Source organism: Glossina fuscipes, unplaced genomic scaffold, assembly GCF_014805625.2.
Source record: "Glossina fuscipes isolate IAEA_lab_2018 unplaced genomic scaffold, Yale_Gfus_2 28, whole genome shotgun sequence".
Classification (NCBI taxonomy): Eukaryota; Metazoa; Arthropoda; class Insecta; order Diptera; family Glossinidae; genus Glossina; species Glossina fuscipes.
In genome coordinates this window covers 10598157-10622474 of record NW_023998423.1, presented here as the reverse complement: position 1 = coordinate 10622474, position 24318 = coordinate 10598157, and the positions used below count along the sequence as shown (strand labels likewise).

The 24318-nt window shown below is 32.5% G+C and overlaps 2 protein-coding genes across 2 annotated transcripts in view; one reads left to right on the top strand and one right to left on the bottom strand.

Annotated features, from left to right (window-relative positions):
- The window catches only part of LOC119636598 (serine-rich adhesin for platelets), a 153373-nt gene extending 146162 nt beyond the window's left edge, over positions 1 to 7211 (top strand). Inside the window, 5 exon segments of the mRNA XM_038032065.1 lie at positions 1553 to 1733; positions 2275 to 2328; positions 3479 to 3562; positions 3670 to 3818; positions 6050 to 7211. Coding sequence (XP_037887993.1) covers positions 1553 to 1733; positions 2275 to 2328; positions 3479 to 3562; positions 3670 to 3818; positions 6050 to 6174 — 593 coding nt within the window. The 3' untranslated portion in view covers positions 6175 to 7211.
- Positions 7212 to 9674: 2463 nt separating this feature from the next.
- Positions 9675 to 24318, bottom strand: part of LOC119636620 (UNC93-like protein) — a 47540-nt gene continuing 32896 nt past the window's right edge. The window contains exons 2-8 of the mRNA XM_038032098.1: positions 21292 to 21667; positions 15226 to 15518; positions 11219 to 11447; positions 10983 to 11142; positions 10657 to 10924; positions 9812 to 9974; positions 9675 to 9741 (exon numbers count right to left, since the gene is read on the bottom strand). Of these exons, the coding sequence (XP_037888026.1) occupies positions 9675 to 9741; positions 9812 to 9974; positions 10657 to 10924; positions 10983 to 11142; positions 11219 to 11447; positions 15226 to 15518; positions 21292 to 21620 (1509 nt within the window). The 5' untranslated portion in view covers positions 21621 to 21667. The remainder of the gene's footprint in view (positions 9742 to 9811; positions 9975 to 10656; positions 10925 to 10982; positions 11143 to 11218; positions 11448 to 15225; positions 15519 to 21291; positions 21668 to 24318) is intronic.

Sequence of the window (24318 nt, the reverse complement as noted above, 5' to 3'; positions counted from 1 at the left end):
TTCGATGGTGGAGTTTGGGGTGAAGTCACTTACACTAATGTCAACGTCGACGTCAGTCCTTAAGAAAACCGAAAAGAAAATTATTTTGGGCGCGGTTACGTTGGATTGCATAGGCTGGCGATAATCCTGAAAGAAGAATTTACATTCAGCTCGCATTGCTTCACTGCGAGATAAGTCCCGTCTTAAACTGGCCCTCTAAAAATAGAGCTCTGAAAAGAATTAAGTGAAGCAGATGCGATGAATGTGCGAAAGCCTTCTATGAGATTTTTCACATCTCAGGAGACTATATCGCTTAGCAGCTGAAGCAATCAAGTAAAATATCAGGACAATTCATTCTTATCGGGATATTGACGACTGCTGGCGGGATTGGAAAGTAAACTCACTTTCCTGCAGCTTCAATGGATAATTTCAAGAACTTTCGAACATAAGGGGATACAGGGGCTCTAAAAGGGATATTATAAAACGATGAAACGTGTGAACATATATATGGCTGATTTTGGTTTAGCAAGATTCAATATTCGTATCACTTATTTTGATACCAGCGTACAGCTGAGTTGGAAGGAAGGAATTTTCATTTACTCGCGTTAACCTAAAGAGATTTTTTTAGCATTCGATTATTCGACATTTATTTATCAGCATCAGCAGGCCACGGAACACAACTCAACAGTGTGAAAATATCATTGACGTATGAAAAACGACGTCCGCCTCTACTACTTCAGTTAAGTCATTTATGAGAAAGTCCAGAGTTCGCTTTAACTATCCCAAAGAAACGAACTGCTTCCAATTGAGTAAATAAGATTGTACCCACACTCCTAGAAAAGTAAAAATTGTGATCGAGCTTTTGAGTAAATAGTAAATGAGGGACTCTGCTAAGGGCCGCCGATAAATCAAGGAAAATGAGTCCAGAGATTTTATTTTAGTTAAAACCTTTTCTAATTCACTCAGTAATAGACATTAAGAAGTCGCAACAAGCTAAGAAAGAATTAGTTAGTCGATACAAATTCTCCATAAACTTTAGCTTAGTTAGAACAGAGCCCATAAAGAATTTTTCAATCGTCGTATTGCGATTAGTTCTCTATGCCAAATTTTGTCCTCATTTCGGTCCTTTCTGTCCATAATAAGGAATTCCTTCTACTAATGTGCATTTCGTGCAAAGGGTTAACTTTGACGTCAGGACAAACTCCACATTTACAAATATATTTCTCTTTCAGATTTAATCGGAGAATGAAAGTAAAATAGATATAATTTTCTGAAATACAATATTAAATCAAAGATGATCTTCGAATTATCGCCACTGTAAGATTATGTTGAAACACATCACGACTTTTGTTCCATCTTTTTTAAATTCTACGCCTTCCATTCTTAAAGCATCAATTTGAAGTTATAAAAATTTCTAAATTATCTAATTTTGGTGCACCCTATAGAGCATTTTGTTAAGTTAGTTTTAAGAAATGATTTTCGTGTTTTTTTTTTTATTTTGTTTTGAATCATTTTGCCTTTGATTTTTATGTCATTGCTTTGCTTTTTCCTTTACCTTCATCCGTTCTCGTAGACGAGCCCACCATTAATCAGGCCACTACTAATGTGGTAGATGGCATTGATTTGGATGAGATTAAGGAATTTGCTAAAGCTTTCAAATTGCGTCGTTTATCGTTAGGTCTCACCCAGACTCAAGTGGGTCAGGCTTTATCTGTGACCGAGGGTCCTGCCTATAGTCAAAGTGCCATATGCAGGTAAGTTCGCTAATAAATATATATTAAAAATTAATTTAAAAATTATGCAAAAGTTGTAAATTCAGAGGTACTTAAGTTAAAGATCGAATCGTCAATAGTTCAAATATTAATCATTATGAGCTGATAGCTTCTAGTTACAGTTAAAAACATTAGAAAAGGGCTCCGTAAATTTTTCCAAATATTGTTTGTCATAATAGGGTACGAAAGTTTAATTAAATCAATTTAGGATAACATTTGAATATAAAATGATTTTTTTTTTTGTTTTTTTTTTTATTTTGACGCTTAATTTAATTAATTATTTTTACGTTAAATTGTTATTAATTTATAGTGCCAGGACATTTGTTAATTAAGCTAATTCTCCTTTTAATGCTTTTTTTCAATATATAAAATTATTTTAAAAAAATATTTTTAATTTTTTTTTTTCCTTTTTTCTAAAAATTTATTTTTGCCAAAACTCAAAATAAAAAAAAAAATTTATTTGTTTTAAAAAAATATTTAAAAAACCAAAAAAAAAAAAAAATCTAAAACGACGATCAAATAGTGCACTTGCCGCACAGATGTATGCTGCTCAGCTATCGACACAACAACAAAACATGTATGTTAATGAAAAGAATTTATTTTAAAAAAAAACTTTTTAATTTAAAAAAAAAAATTTGTAAATAGAATTTTTTACGTATAATAAGCTCACATGAATGAGTCGTTCATTTTCAAAGTGACCTAAACCTGCAACTGATCAGGATTTTTTGAAACTTTTGTATTTTATATAAAAATATATATATATGTAGCTTGCATAGATTACCTACCGGTCACATGAAAGTAGAAAGTTAGAATGGAATTGTAAACATTTTGGAAGGCGGACTTAGGTCACTTTCAAAATAAACGGCTCATATATATCTAAAACTCTTATATATGCTTGTAAATCTTTAATTTTCTTTTCTTCTTTCAATTTTTCTTTGCTTCACTTGTTTCTTTTTCTTTTCGACATACTTTACTTTATTTTAACACATTTTCACTAAAAACGCTAAATAAGGTTTACTCTTTATTTAAAAAAAAAAAAAAAAAAAAAAAAAAAAGACTGTTAGAAATTGAGTACGTTCTAGACCCATTAATTAGTGGATATATCTTACATATATTTTTTTTTTTTTTTTTTTTTTGTTTTAGCCGAAGAAAACCTTAATAAGCGTTTGCCGTTAATAACTTATAAGTTATATTTTAACACTCAGTATGCGCTAAAAAATTTTTCAGAATTTTTTTACTACTTACTTACGTACTTATGTTTTAACTCTGTATCTTAAATCATTATTGGCCAGGTCATTGCCTACTTGCTACCCAAAAAAAAAGAACTCTTAAGTATTTTGAAAAAGAAAATTTTTTTAATTTTTTTCTACTTTTTTTTTTTAATTATATTTTTGGCTTTCTGCAAAGCATCTTAAAAAAAGATCTTTCAAAATTTTTTCATTTTCTTTTTAATTTATATCAAAAGGAAATGAAATAAAAAAATAAAAAAAACTATCATCATCTACTACGTTTGGCTTTCTATAGACAATGTCCTGGCACTTTTAATTTTTCTTACTTAATTTCATTGACAACTGTTTTTCTTCTTCAAATTTTCTTTTCAACACCCTTTACTTCACACTAGCGCATACATTTTTTTTACTTCTTCATTTTACTTTTTATAAAATTGAAAAATAAAAAAAAAAGTTTTTTTAAATTCATCATTTAATTTTTATATCATTTTTATTCAGGTTTGAAAAACTCGACATAACACCTAAAAGTGCTCAAAAGATTAAACCTGTTCTGGAACGCTGGATGAAGGAGGCAGAAGAGAGGTGAGATGTGTATGGAAGATGTTCCTAGCACGCCGTTCGACCTTCTCGATTAAATAAGAATTAACTAATTTTTATTTTCTCCTTCTCATCCTATCATTTTCGTTCAGCCATTGGAATCGCTTTAAATCAGGACAAAATCATTTAACCGATTATATTGGTGTCGAGCCTTCCAAAAAGCGTAAACGTCGCACTTCGTTTACGCCACAAGCTTTGGAATTGCTTAACGCTCACTTTGAGCGTAATACCCATCCATCGGGTGAGTGGTAATTTCACATTTTTTATTTTTATTATTAACGCTTTAATACAATAAATAATTGCAGTAATCTACTTAAATTTATTAATTGAAAGTAAATAACGACAAATTATTACAAGTTTGGCATACAACCAACAAAAAGTTTCTGAAATGTGCTAAATGTGCGTAATGCATTGAAAAATGCATCGACAAGCCCTTAATAAATCTGAATAATAGAATCGATTTAGCCAGATTTGCCTGACTTTTGCCTGCAAGCAAAAACCTACAATAACTTGTTTGTACATAAGTACAAGTAGGTTTAAAATGTGCATGATATATAGGATGCGCTTTATTATGTGTACCAACCTAATTCATCTTCGAAATTTAACTCATGTCGTCTATAGCTTATGTGCGGTTTTTCCTTTCCAATGGCAATGTTTGCGATGAAGAGCAGTATCAAGTTCGACTTACTTTTACTTTTTATATAACCGTATACCTTTCATATTACCACATATCCTTAGCTCACAGGCCTTTTAAGTGACCATAAGCCTTTTGATAACGAAAAAAAGCGGGGTTTTAGATCAATATCCCTTATAGACTTTATTTAATAATTCTTCCTCTGCAATGCAGACGCTTATAGCCGATTTTCTTCCATTTTATTATCGCGGCTTAGGACAAGCTTTGTAATTGTAAAACAGCTAATATGACACGAAGATCTGATATTATTCGTTTATTATAATTGTTTTTTAATTATAGTTAAGGTCATGCATGACAATTTCTATCTGATTTTTTGTGGCTTTCAATGTTTCAACAGCAAACGAATAAATCATCTCAATATCTATGCCTGATCAAGAATATACATAGAATACACACACATATATACACATACGCAATTTTCAAAGCATATTTCTGAAAGTTGCAAACGATTGGAAAATTTTGGATAGTCTCTCCTGTGTTAAGTGGCAAGGATTTCTATAAGCGTGTATACATGGATTTTTGTTACTCTTTCTGTCGTATATATAAAGGTCCCAAAAAGATGCACTTTTTTAGTTTGCTAACACTGTCCCGATATTTTATCTTACGACTGTCTCCATTTTTCTTACAATTTGATTTTTTAGTCTCACTCTGTGCACTCTGTATAGAATTCAATGAAAGCTATTTAGAATTGATAGAGAATTAGCATTTTTCGCTTAGCGTCACTTTCTCATGGCTTTTTTAATTTGAAAACACCAATAAGTTAAAACAGGGTCAAGAAAATTGTGATTTTCTTAATAAGGAAACAATTGCTTTCATTAAATAATTGTCTAATGTTAATATTTTGTTTTTGTTTTTCATCTGAATATTTGTGTAGTAAGTCAAATTTTTCTTTATCTTATTTTAATGTTCTATCCATGACTTTTTTCACATATGAAAATATGTCGAATTTTCTTTCACTCTTTCATTCGTAATAACGCCTGCTTTTGTTTACAATTGGCATGACTGTTTTTAGCCATAAAAACTTGGCATCATTTACTCAGCTACATACTTGCAAACTTTGTATAGAATGCGATACAAATACCACCACTCTAGGAATTGAGGAACATTTGAAAATGAAATAAAATGATTATGATCATTTTGGAAAGTTCATAATCGTTTATAATATTATTGGATCGTCAAGGATCAAATTTGTAGATAAAAAATTAAATCCACCTTATATAACAAATAATCTATTACGTGTAAATTTCATTGTTAACCACGCAATAGTTTCAGGAATTGTAAGCATGTGTATTTTATGCAAGATGACTGTAAAACTAAATAAAAATAGTTATTCCCACATATCATTAGTTAGATAAATTAAATATAGGTTAGGGTAACCTTGGTCAATCCGTTGGAAGAGAAGTAAAATATCTGTAAGTGTGTTAAAATGGTTTCAGTAAGAGAGAGGTGCGAACAGTTTTGAGATCGAAATTTACTTTTCTATTTACTCTCTTTTTATTTTTCTGAGAGTAAAATTTACTTTACTGTATATTCTTATGAAAGCTGTTTTTGACTTTTCTGAGAGCAAAATTTACTTACTCTTATAAAAGATGTTTTTGACTTTTTTGAAAGTAATATTGCAAATGCATTGCAAATAAATTATTGCAATTATTTCATCATAGATTTCATCTCTTATCGTTTCTAATAAGTGTATGTATTTGTGATTTGTTCATTAATAAATGAAATTTTATAGAGATTTTATATATAAAAGATATGTAACAAATTTTCATTCATTTCAGGGACCGAAATTACCGGTTTGGCTCATCAATTAGGTTACGAACGTGAAGTTATACGCATTTGGTTTTGTAATAAGAGACAAGCTTTAAAAAATACCGTTCGTATGATGTCCAAAGGCATGGTGTAAAGTCATAAAATAAGAATTTAAAAAAAAAAAAAATTAAAATCGTACATAGGTGAAAAGAATTAAAGGAAAATGAAAATGAAACTCAAGTAAAACAATTGTCTTCGTGTACGGAAATATGTACTAATTACAAAATTGCGCACGGACATGTAAATCCACTTAAAAGGATCAGTTTTAAATAAAAAAATTTTATGTAAAGAGAGATGATAAGCTTTCACGTTGCCTTTCTCTGAATGAAAACACATTTATGCAAACCTTTAATACCTGTAATGATTTCAGATTATCACCCAGTATGCTACGGGATAACACAATCCATTTTGAAAGCGATATAGAGTAGATTGAGTCTAGATTTGACTTTCCAAAGTGAACAAATGGATGCGCAAACATTATTAAATTGACTTAAAAACTCTCTTTACTGAAACTATGGGAAACTTCTGACAAATATACTCGAGCGGCATTCATGGGTATATTCTCTCGCTGGTGTAAAGGGAAAGTGAAAAATGTAGTCTTTTGTAAAAAACGATAACGGGAGGAAATTGTAAATAAGTGTACATTGTATATAGCAGATTGTACATGTACATAAACTACAACAACTGATACAAATAAATATCTAAAAGATTTAATATTGCTTGTAAAACTAAATTTAGGTAAAAAATAGTTTATAGATGTAAGCCAGTTAGGTCCTTAGACTTTAAGAAATGTACATACAAACAATGAAAGTATACATGTGACTAAATATATTGTAAGTGAAAATTAAGAAATACTTTTCTCTAAAGAAGAAAAAAAACAATAGACCTTAAAGGGTGACTCAATAATATGCAGACTAGTATTAACACTTAAAAGATTCATTATAAAAATATATAGGAAAAGCAACAATAGTAATAGTAAAAGTCAACCAAGTAAGCCATGTTATTGTAAAAGATGTGTCATAGCATTTGCGTTATAGCATATCTGATATGAATGAAAACCAGGACATAAAGAAATATATATATAATATGTATGCTAAATAAAAATTGAAAGGAAAACATTTACAAAATACATTAACAAAAAAAAAAAAAAAAAAACACGTGCCATTCCATTTAAATAAAATTTGTAAAATAAGACCACCAACTCCATTTCTTTCATAATTCTTTATTGCTAAACATAAATATAAAATTAACAACAAAAAAATAATTAATTAAAAATTTAAAATAAAATTTAATAATAAAAATAGGAATGTTTCTAAATGTCTTTCTCGGAATAAAACAAAAACACAAAATTACATTTCTCTACCCTATAAAAATAAATTTAAAACAAAAAAGGAAATGAAAAAAAAAAACAAATTAAGAAATTTTATTATTATGAAACATCTGAAAAGCATTAAATAAAAAAACTAAATTCTTGATATTTATAATAAATAAATAAGTTTATAAAGAAAAAAAAAAAAAGGAAGAATAAGTTTTATGAGAAAACGGAAAACTGCAGAATTATACATAAAATAAAAATTAAAAAAAAAAAAAAAACACTCACTACAAAAATTATTAAGAACTGTATTAAATTATTATTTAAATGGATTGTAATAAAAAACAAAAAAGAAATCAACAACAAATATAAACAATTAAAGAAGTCTTTGTTCTAAATGGAAATCTCTTCAAGGTAAGTGCATTAAAAAATATATTTCAGGTTTCATATAATTCAGTTTTGAGATGATCCAAAAGTCCCGAGAATGGAAAATGTTTTTCTTCTTCTTAAGTTTTCGACTGAATTAAACTAATTTCGAAACAGGATAGAAAGCGTTTTTATTCTTGCTTAGAGTTAATAGATCCAGCGATACAGGCAAAAACAGCACCTCGCCCGTCGGTCCATCAATCCGTTTATTAATGTAATAAGCAACTAATGTTGTACAGAAAAACAATTAGAGACAACACTGTAATGGCCCAGGGTCCATCATTAAATTCCCTACATCACCCTATAGTTATTCATATGACTTTTCGAAATGAGGTTTCTTATGGCAAGTGATGGAAAAAGTGCTACGATCTTAACTATTTTCAATAGCGGTTGTTCTTTGGCTAAAGCAAGCCTGTACACCGGATTTTATCAAACTACCTCCAAAATTTGCGATCTGTTCGATTCAACGCAAGAAGACTAGACGGACGGGCAAGTTAAGATTGATACAAAATCACATTTTGTTTTTGTGTTATAGAAGGAGGATGTTCCTTACAACCGCCCAAATTTAATATACCCTTGTACCAAGATGTAGGTCCAAAATTGAAAATAGATGAAATGGTTCGACTACGTTCAGTAGACAAGAGACATCTCTTCTCTGTTTATTAAGTTGTGGTGTCAAGATCTTGGTTAAAGCTTTCAGCTTGAATTTTTTCTTATTAAAACTCCCACAGCTAAATATATATTAATCAGTGTATATAGCATACATTTTGGTTGACATAAATAAAGTAAGAAGTGCTTTTAAATCGTTTGATTGACTGATTGATCTATTGATCGACATATAATACAATATGCATTGTTATATTGAGTAATCACTGAAGAAATTAAATTTTGCCATGAAGCATCCTAATTATTAAACGTATATATACATATATATATTAAGTACACACGCAACGATGATATTAACAAATTTTTGGCGCTTTTTTTCTTACCCCTAAGAAATGCGAAACGAGGGAGTCAAATAATAAATTCTTTGAGCGGATCTAAAGTCTTTGATTTTAATCTGCTTATGTAGAGCATGATATTTTGAAGAGTCTTTAGGAAATCAATTCAAAAATGAATCTTTTTTTTATTACATATTTAACTTAAATGTGGGAAATAAATAAAAACCTATTAGATAAAAAAAAAAAAGTATTCGTAAATCCATTTCGCTACCTGTAGGCTATGAAAATCTCTGAACTTAGCGATCTGCGAAAGATGAAAATGTTTATTTGCTGTGTGATTGTTCCACTTATGTATATTTTGAATTTTTAAAACTTAACCAAATGAAAAAGAAAATAATGTCACCTACTTGCGCTGGCAAAGAACAGATTAATCTTTACTCCATTGTGTGAGTAAATCGCTTCAGAATCTTCTCTCATATTAATTAACAACAGGTATATAGATATATGAATGGATGCATATTTAATTTATTAACGAAAGCTGGTACTCGTTCGATGAATCTAAACAAAAGCTGGTACTCGTTTATTGAAAGTGAGCAAATGCTGCAACTTGTTCTATGAATCTAAGCAAAAGCTGGTACTCGTTTATTGAAAGTGAGCAAAAGCTGCAACTTGTTCTATGAAACTAAAGAAAATCTCAGAAGGATTCTCCCCGCAGCATTTTTATTTTGTTTATGTTTCGAAGGCACGTGTTTCGTCCTACTGTATGGAATTTTTTACTATAAACTCGGATTTTTATTGGATCTGGACGATCGCTGATCCTCGGCCATGGAAACAGTAAGTAAATCCGTAATGAAAACCAAACAAACTGTTGTTCTGTTTTTTTTTTTTCCTTTTTTTTTCAACTTTATTTAATTTTCATTCTTTCAACATATTTTCCAAATGTTTTTGCTTTTTTCTTATATGAAATTCGATATATCCATAGCTAAAAATATATATTAAAAAAAAAGCTTTTTAAAATATTTCTTTCTCGGGAAAATAGATTTTATACATACCCTGCACATCCTATCAATAGAACGAACATTAATAACATTTGCTTGGTAGAAGTGCAAAGTTGTGAACTGATTATGTAACCTATCACAGAACCAGTAGATTCCCATAAACGAAAATTGCTATAACCAGCTATTAAATTTTTTGGGAAAAGGATACCATAAAAAGCTGAAAAGAAAAGTGCAAGAAAACAGGGGAAAGAAAGAATGTTTAATCAATCCAATGTTGTTGTTTATCTGCAGATGTGATTTTGAGATGAACAGACCAACCACCTAGTCGTTAAAGCGTATCAACACAAGCATTTATGGGGCGTCCGACACACAAACCATATCTAAAACAATAGATTATGCTTTGAAAGCAGAATGCTTTGGAAAACTTCGCCAAACCCGATTTGCCACAAGAGGCAAAGGTCATCCAATTTGACTGCTGTACTCCATATGTAGTACAGGAAACACGAAAAAATTATAAATGTGATATGAAGAAGAAGTAGAATTCGGTCGTGTTTTTTTTCTTGTCCTGCTCGGTGATTTCAGATTTTTTTCTAAAAGCTTCAATGAAAGTGCTATACCTTATGCTTCGCTTTGCATATTTTTAAGCATGGCGAACAATTAACAAGTATAATATACCCCCGGGAAGCGACGTAAAAATACTTGATAATTTTCATAAGCTCACATGTACAGTTGCATAGCTTATGGCATGTGATTTAAACACTGTATTTACTATTTTTTGTAGAGCACAGCTTCGAACCCCTCAAGGCAGCAAGCTTTTATCAGCTGAGTTATTAAGCTTAGTTGGCTTGGGTTAATACCTTCCCTTTCAAATTTTTTTTTTTTATTTCTTTAGTACTAACCATTAACAACAACAAGCCATACGCCATCACATATACCCCAAACAGCAGCAAAAGTACAGTATTTAATGTAATCATTCGGTTGCGCAGTATAATGCAGCATGTACGCCAGCAAAGATAAATTTACTATCGCACACAAGGCGGCCAAGGTGGTGCGGCCTAATTTCGCTGCTAAGCCACCTGCAAACCCGGCAGCCACAGCATTAGCGACACCAAAGCAAATCATAGCGAAACCAATATTCGAAATGCCCCAACCGCATGCTACAAAAGACTACAAGCGTATGTTACGTTCAATGATATTTTAAAAATTTTTTGAAAAAATATTTTACCTTAGTAAAATCCACCGCTAGAAAGGCTTCTTCCAAACCGATAAACATAGTGATGGGCAATATAAGAAGTTGACGTCGTGTACGTAAAAGATTAATCGTAGCTGTTAGGAGTTTCAAACCAGAAAGACCCTCCTCAGTTTCGCCCCGTTTTATGCCATATCTAAAAATTTAAAAAAAAAAAAATTTTTAATTTATGGCAAAAATTAGTTGGATAACTGAATCATAAGCGCAGGCACCTCTTGAGAGAGTTTACACCGAAAAACATTAACAGAAACGCTATCACCATACAGACAAGAAATATTGAGTTAAGCAATTGTATTTTAGCCGGCTCCGGTGGTATAAGATTTGGGTTTACTTCTGAGCCAATGCCTGGACAATAACGGGCGCCACATAATTCGCCCACCAATTGACTACTTGAGTTGCTTTGTGAATCCGTTTCATTACCAGCCAAGGTTAACGTCAAAACTGAAAAGAATGAAAAATAAAATAATTTATGGCAGGAGCTTCAAACACTGCAGGACGAAATAAATGGAGCGGTATGACTGTCACCTGAATAACTATCTAAAAATTGTACTAAGATCTCGTCATAACATCGATTATAGGAGAACGTAAAAGTTAACAAGTAAGAAAACTACGTTCGACCGAATCTTGTTACCTTAAAAGAAACTCGAGAATACAAAAGGAAAGCCCTATTCCAATGCACCGTTAAGTGGGCTTGAGTAATTCTTTCTATTTTGGACTCGTACAGTGTCGGATCGTGCATAGAGCATAAAGGCAAAAAGTGTTATCGTTCCGGCCGATGAACTTTTTTTTCCTGCTTTTAAAAGCAGAGATATAGAGATATGTGTCACTTGACTGACTTAGTCCATATGTTTGCGAAAATTTGATCTCGATAGTGTAGCCTTATCGATTAGTGGTATTGTTGTGCGTTGGTATTCCCGAAGGAATCTTGACAAAAAGCAATAGAGCCCGACTTTTATGAATCAAAAAATAGCTTTTAATTTGATTTCATCTAAATCAAGCTTAGAGATGCTTTTATTTAAACGAGAAATTTTGACAGGGTGGGAATAAAATTATGTTTCTTTGTCGTGCTCTAATTATTCTAATATCATTAACAACGAAATATTTTAATTTCTCTTTCGTGCATTCAACTGCTCTGTTCATCAGCGTGATTCTTTTATTGCATCGATCGTCTGTCGCTCGTATCGTTCGGTGTGCCATAATAAGGGCAAGGAAAAGCGTTATGCATAATTCAGGACAAAACAAGGATCGTACATGCCTATGACTGTGACCAAGATTTCGTCATGTCTAGACATGAACACCATTTCGGTTGTTTTAATATAAAACCCGTAAATTGCATTCGAATAGTGGAATGCAAGATTTGCATATACTATAGTATGCTTGCCAGACATACCGATGGACGGACAGACATGCGTATTTCGACTTAGAATTTGATGCTGGCAAAGAATATACAAATTTCAGAATATATAAGTTTTAAATAAATTAAATTTGCATATTTTGGATCACGTCAGGTGATGTTTTGGACAAACTCCAATATGCATCCTTCCACGAAAGGCATGCCTTTGCATGAAAGTAATGTGCAATTTTTAAAGTATTACTATCGAAACGAACGAATCACTTTATTAAGAGAAGCGGTGTCAAGTATAAACCGTGCCAAAGGTCGGTCTTCGCCGGTTATAATTGTCTTACACACGACTCACATATTAACTTGTAGCATAAAGTAAACTAAGTGCAACAAAAGGTTAGGGAACTTGCTAACAATCCTATAAAACATAGGCGGTAGCAATGAGCAATGACCAAATATTGATTGAATTTTACAGTCAACAATCGAAAACAAAACTACGTTTAAATTTGGTTAAGTGCGAAGTTGAACTTTTTCAAAACATATTTCAAATTTTTCGGTTAGCTTGTTCTTTTATCTTCAGGCAGATTAACTTACACTTGATAGAACAAATAATTTTTTCATTGTATGCAAAGTTTTCCCTACAACTTGAAATTGATTTTGATAAATTGTTTTTAAAATGCGAATTTGTCGGTTTATTTTCAATTGTTCTCCATAAAGTTATGTTCATGTTTCGTGCCAAGTTTATGTCCGCCAACACTCATACCCACAATATCAATAAAATATAATCGCATTTCCTTTAATTGTTCAAATTTAAGTTTAGGTAAATAACATTTTTGTAAACGAATAATTTAAAGCTCGGCTAAAAAGTCTTTACATGTCATAGAAAACAAAAACCAAATAGTTCCTTCCTGTCTCGTTTCCCAGAGGCGTTGAAGTAAGAATAGATTGGCATGAAATAATATATATATCTGTATGCATGTACGCGTAGAAATATATATTATTTCATACACATGCTTCTGTAATACCATTGAAAGTAAAACAAAAAAAAAAGCAAACAAAGAGAAGCATATTTACGTTATTCCCGGACCTCTTTCAGTGCCAAAAAATAGTGTGTAATTATACAAAAGTTCCTCACAAGAAAGGACAACATGCAAAACATGCTGTATATTTTAAAACGGGCGGGTATATGTGCGCTTATGTGCTTGTAATTGAAAGTTGCAAGGGAAGTTTTCACCGCGATCTAACTACCATATAGAATAATAATGTGAACGCTTTTGTTGTATTAGTACCAAAACAAGTGAAAACGGCGAATTTATGTAGGGTATCTAATGGTCGGCCTTACCCTTACTTGTTTTAAATTGAAGAATAAGGTACAAAGCAGAGGGCTTAGGAATAGTTTTACTGCATAAATAAACTAAATCGCGCGACTCGTAACCAATGTACCTAGAATTACAAATTGTCGACACCAAACACCATCAATAATGAACAGGTGAAGCTAATGATACTTAACAAAAATCGATACTTAACTTACAGACCGGTTGGCTTGTTCTGTTAAATTATTGCGTGTAAGCATACGACGGAAATGAAAGTTTGAATAAACGTCGATGGCCATCATTGACACAAAGTTCAACCTTGGTAATGCGATCAAAAGTTTTCTTCGATTGTCGTGATAGCTCGACTTATGATGAGTTATCAAGGCAATAGGTCGTGAGAACATCAATAATAAGGAATGGTCAAAGTGGAAAAGAAGTGATCAGAATGCATTGGTAAGCAAAAAGAATCCACATAAAAAAAATCTACAGCACCAACAATGAATATCTAAGGAGAAAGTCTAGCTGGGAAGATTGGTGGAAATGTTGGTGCGGTTCCACCTTAGTGGTAAACAAACATAAGTTGATCAAGTAACTCATTTTTGTGGAATATTGAACGAGCTAAAGAACATCGACGTTGAAGTGTCGACCGATATACAAAGCATGCCATTTCCCCGCAGCCATCCCAGAGAAGAGGAAAACTTTGTGGCGGTGATCAAGGCTCAAAACGGTTTGCCAAAAGTAGAAACTAGGCAACTATTGGAACGGCAAACAGCAGAAAGAAGGTAACGCTATGTAGTTCTCTCACCTAACTCTTCGATTTTGCATTACCGTAACACGTCTTCTCACAAAGTATTAGTTCTTCGAGGGTTCATCCTCCGTACTTTAATTTATATTGCATCGCAGTCGGCCAAAAGGTCTGCTTTACCTTCGTTTGCCGTCTGCTCACTCTCAGAAAAAAACGTCAGATATTTATTGCATTTTGCTTTGTTGCGTGCAAACAACATAAAAACATATCATAAGCTTACCAAACGTATTGTGCTGTCTACGAAACGAATGTGCACATGTGTACATTAACGCCAGCGTTAAATTACTTACTAACTGCTATCAGATATTTAAAGTAGTTTACTAATTATTTTGTGATTGATTTTTTTCCAATTTTTTCTTTGATTTTTTGAATAGATGCAACACACATCTTATAATGTACACGTGATTATAAAGCGAACTATATATACATATATATAAATTCAATATTCTCTATCACTTGTAGTGCAAGGCTACATTAGGCTTGTGCGAATGTATGGATCATTGAGAAGAATTTGAAATTTCCGGAATTACTTTCTGTCTGCCTGTCTGTCCGTCTACCAGTTTTCCAGGCCAGCCTGTTTTGGCTCAAGCATGAAAGCTATTGAAGATGATTCGGATCGGACCACTTGTTCCATCACTCCTCATTTACACTCCTCCTTACTTTGAAAACTCGCTACATCAATAACTGTATAAAACGAAGTGGTGTAGCGTATTCAATGATAGTGGGCCCTCTCCCATTATAATTCTTACTTGTTTTTACCTGATGAAGATATTAAATTACCCCATACTTGGGCCATTTGGTAGAATATAAAAAATAGGCCAAAAAATTTGACAGTGTTAACGTCCTTGCGTGACTGCCGGCCACGTACAAAAGTCAAGGCTTCCGCCACCGTCGAAAGATAGGTACACTTGGCACACCATAGAGGTCCACCGCCAAAGCCCACCATTAGACCGGCCGGTATAAGCGTTTCAAAGCGTGGATAAAACTGCGCCGCTATATAAGGCATGTAGGCAAAGAACGCCAAAGACATAGTTAAATGCACACCAAACCATCTGAAATAAAATAAAAAAAAAAAAAAATCAAATTCGTTCGCTATAAAGATATGAAAGAACATAAGAAATGAAAAATGATTGAAAAAACTTTACTAACTTTTTACGCCAAAAAAATTTCTTATTTGCTATTTATGTATATGTGCAAGTGAAACTAAATTATTGTTCAGTACAAAATTTTACTCTTTTCTTTTTTTTTCAATGAATTCGGATTTTAAGCAAATAACATTTAATCAAGTGATAAGCGTATATAAGACTTCAGTTTATCTCGTTATGTTCGCACTGCAATACATGTATGTGTGATTAATGTTATTTATAACCTTTAAAATGTGCATCATTGTAGTTGAAATGAATTCATTGCCTATCGTATCTTATGCTCTTGTTTATGCACACACACGCATATATGTAACATAAATATAAAATTAAATCCGTAAAATCACATAAATGAAGGCGATACGTAATGGTATCGGTAAGATACAAAAGGGAGAAGTAAGCGAGCAAAACATTGTTTATTGAGCAGTAAATTAAATTAAAATTCATATTTATGCAATAAATTAATGATAAAATATATTGTAATAAACCGAAATTATCTCGAAATCAAAACAATGATTACAGATTGCAGTAACACGGATTCATGTTTCAATTCAGTCAACATGAAATATTTCTCTCAAAATGTATGGTGGAAGTGTTTAACTTAAACTTTTCTTAGCAAAAAAAAATCTCAAAGTTTATTGCAAATTAGATCTAGTATCGGAAGACTCCATTCTCTTACACTACAGAGAGAGAAAGTTTTATGCTATAATGACCTCTAACGGATGGAGATACTTCGCTGAGCCGTGATATATGCTACATTTAACACTATTTAAAGCGCTAAAAGGTCTAGAATATACAAAATTGAGTATGAAATTTTGATCCTATTGATCTATGCTTCTCCATCTGACTATTTTGCCTATTGCTAGAATCTCGAATATGCAAAATTGCGTATGTAATTTTCATCCTATTCATCAGTGCCTCTCTCTCTCTACCTATTCTTCCGTCTGTTGCCGCGCATTCGAATGACACTATAAATTAAATAAATTTGCTACAGATCAAAATTTGAGATACAGTGAACGTACAGTAGAGGTTAATAGGACGAGCCGTCTGCTGCATCAATTGGTGTAGATATGCTGTCCACTCGTACACAAAAAATGGTTTATCTTTCCTAAGACTTACAAGTGTTTTGCAGGGAAAGTAGGAACATAGAAGACCAAGACTACAGTGCGCATGTGTACCTGTACATTTTCTTGTAATACAGAATCGTAAACACACACATTTATCTCGAAACGATCATATTTTAGGACAGACACTTAGGTGAGAATAATTCGCCTTAAACTTCGGCTGTTCGCGCTCACTCAGATGTCGGTTACTTTATTTTCATTTAAACCTCCTCCACATTAATGTGCGTACAAATAAGTTCCTGGCGTTAAAATTGCTTGCTTTGTAAAACAAACCTTATCCCTTCACTTCTTTCGAAATTTTCGATATAGACTGCTTAACAATAGTGCTCATATAGTATAAGTTTCAGTTGTTTACAAGCTGTCAGAGGGTAAAGGGACGGATACCTACTAGAAATATTAAGGATACTGCGTGTTATAATGATTAAGTTGACTTAATAATGAAGCAGTTAATAAATTATGAAACAGTCAGAGAATGGTCTGCAAGATGATGTGCAAAAAATTGTAGCTTTAAGAATAATGAGTGTTCTGAAGCACTATTTGGTGATGCTGGAAAGATTCAACTGCTTTACTTTTATATCTGAACGAATACAAGCCTAACTCATCACATCATGTGAGATGCTTCAGGAAAAAAGAGCATTCGTAGGCAAAGAAAATCGAAAAGAGATGTTGCTTCATGGCAACGCATCTTGACATGCAGTAAAAGCAACAAAGGAAATGATCTTCAATTTGCGCTGGGAACTAATCCCGATTACGGGTTATTCTTCATATGTCGCTCCTTTTTATTACAACTTATTTAGATCGATGCCGTTATATTTAGCAAATCAACGGTTCACAAAATATGAAAATGTGCCAAAATGGCTCGATGACTCTTTTGCCCCAAAACACACGAAATTGCTACCACGATCCCATCAGTAATAAGGATATATTTAAAATAAATTTCATATGAAAACCATAAAGTAAGAGGACAGATGGAAACTGTGTGCACATTATTCTAAATATTGCAATTTTTTATATTTTCAATTAAGAACAAGAGAGAGAGAGAGAGGGAGAGATACGAACGTGAGAATCGACTTGAGACGAATTTTCAACATTCAATATCAAGCGATTAGGAGAAGTATATAAAAAACCTTTAGCTGTAAGCGAGTTCATCAATGGAATGTATAAAGTGTCCTTCGAAAGGTTGTCCCTAGAGGAGTTGCAATTGAGTTCAGATAATGTCACAACAAGTTTTTCTATTTCTCTTAACTTTCCGCTCTGTGGAAGCTCACCATTCAAATATGAATCAATGAGGGTTATAACTTATATAAATTAATTATGAAAATTCGATGTGAGTTTGAAGCAATTTAAATGCTTTAGTTTCTATTTTTGGATGTTCTAATTATCCCGGTAACATCATTTGTGAAAGTAATCACAACCCCCTTCGCTGGCGTCCTTAATACAATGAAAAGAACATTTCCTGAAATGGCGTAACCAAGGCAGATTCCTGGATATGCTTTAATTTTCAACTGCTAATCTCTGAGAGCCCAATGTACGTAAAAGACTCGCTTTTGTGCGTAAGTTGCAGTGGTATTCCTTACTTTGTTAATAATGTTACATATGGAATTTAAAAGGTTTCGGAGACATTTACGGATCCACAAATTACCTGCGATGGGAAATGCTTTAAGTTTAGTCTTGCTACGTTTGTTGGTAAATGTTGTAGACAATGAGAACATATAACATAATACAACTTATAGTATCGTCAAAAGAAAATAAAAAGAAAACTATTACCGTTATCGCATGTTTGCCGAAAATGCACAATTTAGAGACCAACAAAGAAACGAACGTATTCCAAATTTTTGATTTGCCTTAAAAGACGTCAGAAGCTAACCTAAGGAAAAAGGATGTCATGTAATAGTGATACCTCGCCGTACATTTTAATGCTAAATCCGTGCTTCAAATCTCTTATCCATTTTATAATATTAACTTTAAGTAGACCGGCTGAATATAAATAAAACATTTATAATTTGAGTAATTGGTTCTGATGTCGTACGGTAGCAAGATTTCTCAGCAATTTTAAAAAATCAGAGAGTCAAGACTGTGTTAGAGATCTCAAAATGAAGGAAAGCTGAATTTTTTACACATAAAATAATAGCGGAATGTAATAACTGTTTCAAAAGTCCAACCTCTGACGTGGCCTTTTCTTCTTTCGAATATTTTCGGCACTGTATACATCAAAATATTTTAAAGTGGCGTGATATTGTTACTAAAGACATTATGTGTTATTTAAAAATTATTATTATTGTTATACTCGATAGTATTTTTGCTGCAAAGATATATTAAGTTTGTGCATATGCATGCAACAATCAGAAGGTGGACTTAAAATAGGTCCACCTCATTTTATTGATCGATTCAGAAAGTGATTATAAGTTTGTTTGTCCGTCTGTCCATCTTGTTTTCAAGCTACAACCAGCAAATTTTGCAAAAAGTTCCATTACGAATTACTGTAGAGTGGTGCAAGGTATCGTTCTGCATTTAGAATATAAAATAAATTGTTTTCATGTCGCACAATTGTCAAGTTTGTCTTTGCAAACACTCGAATCCGCTTGACAATAGCTCACCTAGGATAAAAAGGTGGGCTAACCACATTCGGTTATTTTCACACCAGTAAAATTTATTCATCCAAATGGTTAATACATCTTAATTTTTCGAATCTCACTTCGTTCTTAACTTCGGCAATGAATTTGTACATTTGTGTGTTCTCTCATTAAAACGCATTAAATTCTTGTAATACTATTGAGCATATTAAATAGTTATTCAATCTTAATCGTAACATCTTGCAAACGAAATCAATTGAATTCCATTAAGGAGAGAGAAAGACAATTCTTATCAAGATATGGTTATTCTCTCTGCGGCTACACTTAACATTCAAATTCTTATAAATCTGCACATTAGGCTAAAAGGAATTACTTATTAAGCAAAATACACCAAAAACGAATTTGATTGAATTGAAAATTCAGAGGAAATTTTATAGAAAATTGAAAATAAATCGAATCGACTAAGAGGAAAGAAATTTTTAGCATTTTCTAAACGTTTGTAAAAAAGAATTTTTTAGAATTATGATTATTAAGTTATCCATAGTTGGTAACAAAATTAACAATTTCATATTATTTCATGCATTGCATGCATTGTTTCATATTGTGCATGTCAGCAAGAAACCTACGAAAGACACGTGAAAATCTCGTACAATGCTTTAAGGTCACTTTCCAAATACTACTTGAGTGAACGGTGTACAGCATTAATTTTTTACACAAAAATTGTCATTCGCAGCAGCAGCGCGAAATGTTGTCGACTACAGAGTGACAAATTATGGTTTTGATTTTAGAAATGCCGCTCAGTAGGGATTTACTGTAAAGACTAAAAATTTTTGGGTAAAGTGTATCCTCCAGAAACGGTTTTTTGACTACTAATGCCAGGTATAAGTTCATCACTATATTCCAGGGATTCATTTCGATAGCAAACCTTTGTATATCATACCCTATCTCTGAAGTTTTCAAACTAAATTCACGTTAAAACATTTAATCTTACACTTAGTCTACACTTTGTCTTAGTCTTAGTCTACCTGTATGGCCTCTTCTGCCCAGCTCAATAGTTAAAGTACAGGCTCCTAAGAGAGTTACTTGAATGGTTCCGGATAAGAAGTCTTAATTCTTTACCGAACCACAAAGATGTCACACGTTAGATACAACTGCTAACCGCTTTAATAATCATATTCGAAGTTATACCCGATGTCTTCTAATACTATTCCCATTCTTTATTATACCACATTACTCTCTGAAATATTGCATTAAAATTTATCAAACCTGTAGCACGCAAAAATATCTTAAAACTTAAAATAATTCCACTTTTTTCTCATATTTTTGTTTTAAGCTAAGTTTGATGACACAAAATATCCGGTCATATCTGAATAATTCTCTTAGTTGCTAAAATATTGGAACATTGGGTGGTTGATTAAATTTATCGTTTTGATCAACCTGGACAAAGCAATAGATTTGGCCGAGTCTATTTGTTACGATTATCTCAAAAAATTTTCCAAAAAACGAGCTCAGACTCAAATTCTTTTAATTTTACTGTTCAATTGAATATCTCGATTTATATCGCTCTAGAGATCCGATCACAACTATAATAATAATTTGTTTTTTTTTTTCTAAAAGCCGGACTAGAATCCAAACATCAAGTTAAAAAAGCGAACCAAGATTTTGTCCTTAATTTACAAAAAATCAGGTGCACTTGTATATTTAATAGCATGCGATACAACTCATGCTAGTATGTGATATATTATAAGTATGACAAGAATTCCATAAATCCCATGACATCTCTTCTGTAAGCTTAAATTGGTTTACTTAAAATAATTTTCACTTTAACGTTTTATGGAAATTTTATCTGTGAAATTTTATTGATAAATCTTTGAAGAAAGTGGTATCCGTTTAAGGAAAGCAATAAATGAAAAAAACTTATGTGCGACATGTGAAAAATTATATTTTTTCTTCAATTTTTTACGCGCACATGTGTGCAAAATTTACCTTATCACTGTCATCGGCAGGAAAATGTTTGATAATATTAATGAACCATATATCACAGCCAAAGTTGTGGTGCCCAATGCCTTGTCCGCGTTAACAGAACTTTGTAAATTTGATGTACCATGAAATGCGGTGAAATGTATCATAAATGCCAAACCGATGATGATGACGTTCTTTATTATAATTAAACGTTCACGACGTTCATATTGACGTGGCGGTAATTTAATCGTATTCTGTTGCATGGCGTTACCATTTAACGTGCTAAGTTCCAAAGGCGTAGCCGATGTTTGCTGGTCATCGTCGTTTCTTATCGTCGCTGTTGACGTTGCCATAACAATAAAACAAAAATAAAATCTCGCTTAAATTTCTGATAAAATCTCTGAAAGGAATAAGAGGACACAAAGAAAATTGAATGAATATTTTTTATAAATAAAATAATTTATTACTACATGAACGACATACGGAACGGAATACGGAACTCATTAAACTTTTAACGTAAAACTTAAAAGTAAAATCAATGATTTCAAATAATTTTTTATTATATAACGTAATACAATCACTTTATCAGATAAAATCAGAAATAACTTTATAATATATTCACTTTCAATTGCTTCTCTTTAGAGCAAGAGCGAAGCCTGTATAAAATTATAAAATGGGATATGGATTCAAGTATTCGAAGGAAAGCAAAACTGCTGTGAGCATTTCTGTTTATTACGTCTGACTTAGTTGTAAACATGCGAGAAGCAAAAAAGAAACAAAATTATTCATTACATTGAGAGTCTAGATCTGACTTTGTTGAATAGGATATCAATGCATGCCCGATACCTGTCGAAAGAAAAATTGAAAATATGTTGCTACAGTATGTACTGCGCTATGTTGCGTTGATAACACCAGCAGATATTACTGCGAGAATCTTTGAAGTCCAAGTTATTTTCTGGAAAGGAGTACAAATGCATCTCTGCATTTTATGTGAAAATTTTCACAGACATCGTTCGATAATGTGCAGGAAAGATGTAAATGAAGTCATACGTCAGGTGTAGGAAGTTGCATACATTAAGAGTCGCAGCTAAGCCATAACGCCGATATTCTAAGATTATATTTATGGAGCACAGCGACGTACACGATATCCGCTTGGCTTTCGCTCCATGCTTCAAAGAAATAATAGACTTATACCATCAATGAGTTGCAAAATTTTAACTCTAAAAAAGCAAAAACGTTTTTCAATCTAAGAAAAAATGCGTACTATATCAAATATATCAAGCGAGAGTCTGTTGTAGGTGAACAGCGAGATTTCTTGGGCAAAAATTTTAATATCTCGCGTTAATAGCTAACTGTCCGCGGTTAAGCGGTTGCTTAGTACTGACATCTTTCGAAATGAAAATTCTTATTAGCTCCGATTAACAGTTAAAAAGGTCAGACATAATCTAAATATAAACTAATCATTTCCTTCATGTGTTTTTCCGGTATATCATACAGAATCGTTACTTAAGAGAAGGTAAAGAATACTTGCGATGGAGATCTTACGCCCTTCAAAGAGCCATACGTAGTTGACTTTATAAGTTACATTTACTAAGGAAACAAAATTTTATACCAACCTAGTCCCTGCCCTTCTGGCGAGAAAATAGTATTCGTTAGAGATCTTATAAAATATATCAATAATTCTTCCTATACATATTTTTAAGCAGGATGATCTTGCGACTTTATTCTGCGACTTGCGACTTTCTCGAATGAAAGGTTGACATTTTCTATTTTTAGTCAATGATAGAGAATAATGAAAATATTATTCTAAAACCAATCATTAGCAGCACAGGAATTGACTTACAACTTACAAGCGACGACTTTGAACCAAATTTTGATAGGAAAAGAAAAGTCCCAAATGACAAACCTGGCACGCGTTGTTTGAAAGGGACCAAAGATTTATCTCAAGGCAATCACAACATCCTTTTACTACTTAAAATGGCCTTGTTTATTCAAACTCCAGCGATAAGCAGAACTTCTGAGCTCTAAAATTACAAAGAGAAAATTTCCTATCACGCAGACTCTCCTATAGTCATTCAACTGATTCGAAAATTCATTATCTGAAGCATTCTCTGAAGTGCAGGTAGTATTACGTGTCGCTTCTTACCACATTAGACGGCCCTCTTTTCGACGTCTAGTGTTATCGTTTACGTCTTCCTGGGTGAGATCGATTTTGTGTGGTCTAAATTATGTACAGCCCTACAAAAGACCCAAGACCTATTAGTAGCGTATGTGAAAGTAAACAACAATGAGCTGACCGAATGAACAGAAGATAAAAATTTCAGCCTTCTTCCAGTTTCAGGATGAATCCCCGCCTTTCGTATGAGTTTCTTCGCTCAGTATAGCAGACGTTAGTCTTCTTCACAACTCATTTATGTTGAAACCAACTTGTACTTTTTAGAAGAAAATTACATATAGATGAAGCAGTTGAGAAAGTGTAGCTTCAACGATAGGAACAGAAGGAATTACCGTGCACATGTAGGTGAACAGGCAGAATGTTAAATCCACAAAAAAAAATTCTAATGCACAGGCAGCAGCAAAAATGTGCATTATTTCCTTAAAAGAAATTAAAATGCCAATGTGTGTTTTCGTTGGGCCGTTGATACGTTGATAAATTCCACTCTTGCCTTCAAAAAAAATTCCAACGTAACAGTAGCACAAATACATCTTCGAAGGAAATGAACTCAACATTGCTGAAACTATGCAAAGCAATTTATTCGACTTACTTTTTTGAACTCAATGTTTAATTGCGATTTTCAAAAAAAAGGCTTTCCTGTTGAATGTTTTAAAAAAGAGAAGAAGCCTTGCATTAATATTACAGCACATAGTTTGAAGAAGGCCTTCATTTCATTTCAAACACAGTAATTTTTTGGTGTATAAGAAGTGTAACTGACAATAAACTCAACACAATTTCGAGTAGTATTAAGATGGTGTACAACATGTTATGAAGGATTCATACATTGAAACTTTTTCGCGTATTCCATACTTCCCTTGTATTTTTACCTTTATCAC